General features: G+C 34.0%; 1 protein-coding gene across 1 annotated transcript; it reads left to right on the plus strand.

The window, feature by feature from the left end:
• The first annotated feature begins 320 nt into the window (after window positions 1-320).
• Window positions 321-3,275, plus strand: LOC114353837 (uncharacterized). Its single transcript, XM_028305961.1, has 4 exons — window positions 321-328; window positions 658-982; window positions 1,201-1,330; window positions 2,607-3,275. The coding sequence occupies exons 1-4, from the start codon at window positions 321-323 to the stop codon at window positions 2,816-2,818; spliced, it is 675 nt and encodes a 224-aa protein (XP_028161762.1). The 3' UTR covers window positions 2,819-3,275.
• The last annotated feature ends 2,699 nt before the right edge of the window (window positions 3,276-5,974 follow it).

A 5,974-nucleotide genomic window follows, 5' to 3' on the forward strand; every position in this document is an offset into this window, starting at 1 on the left:
TATAGATGATAACAAATTCGAAACGAAGCTTATTGTAACTGATGTGTCTATGGCTGACATGGATGTTATATTAGGTCAACCAATTATTAATGACCCAGATTATGTTTTTACTATATCTGGTACTGAATTCACAATTTCCAAAAAGGAATCTTTAACATCAGAGGTATTTAAATCGGACTTGTATTGCGATGAAATTCTGAAATTTCCAATAAAATGTAAAGATGACACTGAAATACCACCAAATCACGTCATGTCAGTCGGTATCGTATCGGATGCTACCTTAGATGATGTTTTATTTATTGATTCTTGTACTAGGCATTATGAAGGGGTAAATTATACTTTTCCTGCTAGTATCATTAACGGCAAAGAACAAATCTTAGAAATTACCAATACATCACAGCGGCCATTATCATTAAAAAAGGGACAAATCTTAGCTAGAGCATTATTATGTGATGAAAAAGAATTTCTCGCTGAGGAAAGGTATTCTGATATTCGGTCTGACAATTCAGTTTTCACTATTGACACCGATAAGGTAAATTGCGGTAGTTCAGATCCACTTGTTAAAAATAAACTATTAGAATTGCTAACAAAGTACANTAGCGACGCAACCACTGATGGCTCAACTTCATCAACTGATGGGCCTGTGACTGGCACTAGCGACCCAACCACTGATGGCTCAACTTCATCAACTGATGGGCCTGTTACTGGCACTAGCGACCCAACCACTAATGGCTCAACTTCATCAATTGATGGGCCTGTTACTGGCACTAGCGACGCAACCACTGATAGCTCAACTTCATCAACTGAAGGGCCTGCGACTGGCACTAGCAACCCAACCACTGATATTACCACCAGTGTTACTGAAGACAGCTCTTCGCCGACAACTGATGCACCTATAAGTGATGCACCTGCGAGCGTCAATACTGAATCTTCGACAATAGGGTCAACGAATGATGACTCGGAGTTGGTGTATAACGTCCAAGTAAGTTTATTTATAGTTTTTTTCCTCTTTGTAGTAGAATCTCCAGTGGGAAATATCTATATCTGTGCAATATGTTCACGTTTCGTATTTTATTATCTTTACTTGTAATCGTAATCAAAAAAAAAATACTTTTGAACAAAATAAAAACTCGTATTTGGTAAATGATTCGAAGAGGAGAGCAATAACTATTAGATAGTACAAGGTTTCTTAATTTTCAGATGGTGAACACCCGACCCTTGAGATACAACCCATATTTTGATTTCGTGCCCATGAGGGCTCTTAAGGAGAGTGATGATGACGACGACGTTGAGGCTGAAGCCAGGTGTCTAGTGGTGACATTTCTTGAAGGTTAGTTCAATATATCTCTTTTCTCTTTTGAACATTCATTCAGTCACTCCAAACTCTTAGAAGATCACAAATCAGAAGGTGTCAGATGCAAGACACTAACCGAGCTAGTATAGTGATACATTGTATTATCAAACCTATATTGTTTACATTCATCATCATCATAATCATCATCATTTCAGCTAACAGGACGTCCACTGCTGAATATAGGCCTACCCCAATGATTTCCATACTAACCGGTTGGTAGCGGCTGTTTAGATTACATATTTTTAATTGATCGAGGTGATCTCCGAATACTATGACCAGTTTCATAAAACAAAAAGTCCCTAAAATGCACAAACAGATTCGTTTAGGTGTTGCCTTATTATTCGTCTGGCACGAAATGACGCAATCTATAGTCCGGTCGCCGAGCACGTAGAATTTCGTCCAATGACCCCAAGCTACCCATCCTTGTCGCTCGCGCGTAATTATATTGCTGTCGCGACGTGCTCGGCGACCGGACTTTACACACTTAATCTTAGAAGCTAAGAATAATTAAAATCTTTAGGGGGGCTCCTCTGATAAAACATTTCAGGTAGATTTAAGTACTAAATTGAATAAACAAGGGAACTAACCTTTTCATTTAGGAAAACAAAGTGAATCATTTGGATTATCTACACTTTAGATGATAACGCATTGGTGAAAGTACTTGAATATTTCAACACAAATAGGATTAAGCGAACAAACATTAAACATATCAAAGACAATAAAGGTGATTCGTCATAACTCATTCCCTTTATAAACGTTAGGGATATAACTCAGTCTAGTGTTATCATAGGTAACTACTAACGACAGTTTTAGCTTAAATTTAAAAGAAAATATTTGCAACAAGAAATGACCAAGAGAAAACCAAATCTGTTTTCTATCTACAGGTTGGAAAACTTGGAAACGATAATTTATTGATCTCACTCGATTATTTCTAAACTATACAAGATATCGAAAAACTGGTTACTGATCCTAAAAGTGCTTCATGAGCTCTATCAAACGATGCCATTACCATTGAATTTTCGGATATTATCCAGTTTATTCTGTAACTTATTATTGATACCGTTTGATAGAGCTCATGAAGCACTTTTAGGATCAGTAACTACTTAGTTTTTTGATATCTTGTGTAGTTCAGAAATAATCAAATGAGATCACTTATTTATCGTTTCCACTCTGTTTCACTTCATGTTGAACTTATAATTATTATTTTTTTATTATGAAATGTGTTTTAATGGGCTTTTTTTTATTGTTTTAGAAAACGGCGAGACGAACGTCATCCGTGGTTGCGCTTATGAATCGGATGACATAGAAGCGAAGTGTCGCGAAGCAATGGGTGACAGTTACGATGGTGACATGCGAAGCTGTAGGATGTGCAACGGAGACCTGTGCAACTCTTCCAACATCCAAACCATCGCTGTCACCCTCTTTTTATCTTCTATATTTCTGACTCTAAAAATGAATAACTGATTGAAATGTTTTGTAACAAGCAAAATACTTGAAACCTTTCAGAATGGTTACATATTTATTAACTAACTAGTAACAATTACAATGATGATAACAATATTGTTCACTGTAGAAGGAATTGGTGCTAGTGAATGGTTGTTTAAGCATCTAGTTATTCAATTTGACCTGTCTAGTCAATAATTAACTAAATAGGGACTAAAAAATTATAAAATGATGAGATAGTAGGTTGAAAGTTGCGATTACTCACTTTAGACAAAGTGTTTAGTTGTGCTATTTTAAATAGATAGTACCCAGAGATTGAATGTTGTTATAATATTGTGAAAATATTTATAAATAACTAGTATGAATTTCAAAACTGAGTCTAACTAAAGTCTATCCAAAATGAATATGAAACGAAGGAACTGGCTAAATGACATGACTAGCTTCAACAACAAGTGAATATTGTAAAAAATAAAGACACCTAAATAACACTAGTTTACAAGGTTTTTTACCCAGAGATGAAACTGATACGTATCGTTAGAGTTATTAACCCTTACTTGAAAACTGAACTTAGAAAAAATTTAGGACGTCAGATTTTGTAAATATTGATTATTTTAATTATTATATTTTTTATACATTCATCACTAAAAACAATCAAAAATGAGTCGTGTTACTCCTTCTTTTATACTAATTAGTATCAGTTTCCCTTATTATAGACCAGCAGCAATCCGCTAACATATTTTTATCCAAATTCCTTGGTATCTTTCCTCAAAAAATTTCAAATCCTGGTGAAAACTTTCGCCATGCTCAACACTCACGCTTCCCAGGTTCTTAGGAAAAAAATCCAGGTTAGAATCTAAAAAATGAATTTTTAACGACTTATTCACACCCATTCTTTGGTAATTCCTCAATAATTTGGAAACAATTTCTGCATAATTCTGAGATAAATTTATAGTTTCCCAGGAAACTTTTCACTACTGCTTTAAATTAATACCAAGCATCTTTTGTTACTGCCCCTACTGGAATTGCTGAGTAATGACGGATAAAGGACTCCTTCAGATTGTAGCACAGGTTTTGTGACTGATGCAACATCAGGATATTGTATGTTCTTGGGTTTTGTTGTTAAAACCTGTAGTTTCAGTGAGGCAGAAGTAACAGTCATTAGTGTGATTTGTTGGTTCTCTCCATAACATTGGGGTGCCGAATCGTATATGTTTTTATTTTCCTGCAGCCTAGTGCAATAATACACTTCTCAAATTTTCGCACACTACACCAGGAACCCATTTTTCATCAGGTTTGTTACCGAGATTTGAAAGTAATAGAAATAGGCCCGTTTTACGGCCTCAGTGAATAGTCTCTTCTTTTTTGACAATATAATTTGACCACAAACTTAGCAAAAGTTATTTGGGCTTAATTTACACTGCCTTGGTGACATTTTAAAACAAGTGAAAATGTTAAAATAATACTTAAATGCAATTGAAACAAAGTAGAAACTCCGAAACGGCTAACAAAACAGCTTACTTAGGTTAATGTGGATATCTCAAAAACTTGACGTGATAANATATATTTTTGTAATAAGGGGGCTGGTAGAAAACACAACCAATATGAATTATCTTTGGGTAAAAGAAAAACTTTTTTTTTGTAAACTAGTGTAATTAGTTATCAATTACAGTATTGGAATCAATATTGTGCATGTGAAAATGTTGATCATGATTGATTTTCGTCATTTGGTTTATCCGTATTGTATCCGTCCCAGTATTATGTATGCAAGTGTTTTTTTTTCATGGTAGATAACTTATTCTTAAGTAAAATAGGTATTTAATATTTTTAAGTTCCATAGTTTACTTTTGTATATGTTACAGGAAATGTATGAATTCTAGGAATTGTATACTATTCCTAGGAAATGTATACAACTCCGAAGCTATTTAGGAAATGTATAAAATATTGCTTCAGAGATTTTTTAATACGCACTATCCTAGGAAATGTATACTTTTCCTAGGAATTTTATAGAATTCCAATACTGTATTAGGAAATGTATAAAACTAAGCGGCACTATCGCGGTCGCGTGATCGGGTGCCCCTCGGTACGCCTAAAATTTCATTTAGCCAAACCACATTGGCCGATAGGTACTTTTAACTCACAATTATTATTGTTTAGCCTGACAGTTGTTTTCGCACTATTATACATTGGCCGAAAAAAAAATTTGCCTAAAATTTATTGGCATACCTTTCTTTCGGCATCACGCATATTACGCAGAAGTATTGGAAATCCCTAATTTTAACATCTCTTTTATGAAACTATTATTATTGGCACGAAGGTTTTAGTACCACCATATCCAGCTACAGGAAGCTGGATAACAAAGTCTCGGTTAGGTTAGGTTAGACTTGCGACCTTACACATACACAGCTGCCGCCGAGCGCTATATAAGTTTTGAAGAAAAAAAAGTTGCGTAATAAAAATAATTTTGTGTAAAAAGTTTTTAAGGTTAACAATTTGTGTGCCATAGACAATTAGGCGTACAAAAAATTTGGCGATTCGATAGAGACCCCTCGTAATCGGATGTCCAACCTCCCCTCGCACCGCATGTCCACGCGTATTAATTGAAATCTTATATTACATTTCCGATTGCTGTTTAGGAAATGTGTAAATTTCCTAGGAAATGTGTCTAATATAATTTACATCACACATTTCCGGGTGATTTTAGGAATAATACACAATTCCTAGGAATTGTATACAATGACGGATTTCATACATTTCCTGTAACATATACACGTTTTTATAAAAATCTATTTTTATAAATTAAATATAATAATAATTTTAAATATAGTAGATTCGTTGCCTCATACAAATAATGTAAGCGCAGTGTGTCCGATAATTTTCATAATTATTTAATTAACAATACAAATCTGAATAGGTAATAATGTGTTATGTGTAATAGAGTAATGAATACTTTAATAAATATTTAACAGAAATTCATCTTTCATTTTACCGAATAATGGCATACAGCAGTATCTTTTCTAAAGTACATGAATAAAAATATGTACAATTTATTAAAATTATCCATTTATGTTTTTAGTGTAGATTGAACTAAAGAATCACGTAGAATTTCGGAAAAAAAATCTTAACGGTCTCTACGATTTAGATTTATTCACATCTTGAATACTTAACTTATATTGGTTT

The sequence above is a fragment of the Ostrinia furnacalis genome, unplaced genomic scaffold (assembly GCF_004193835.3).
Source record: "Ostrinia furnacalis isolate ACB-3 unplaced genomic scaffold, ASM419383v2 OfSCF1818, whole genome shotgun sequence".
In the NCBI taxonomy this organism is placed as follows: Eukaryota; Metazoa; Arthropoda; class Insecta; order Lepidoptera; family Crambidae; genus Ostrinia; species Ostrinia furnacalis.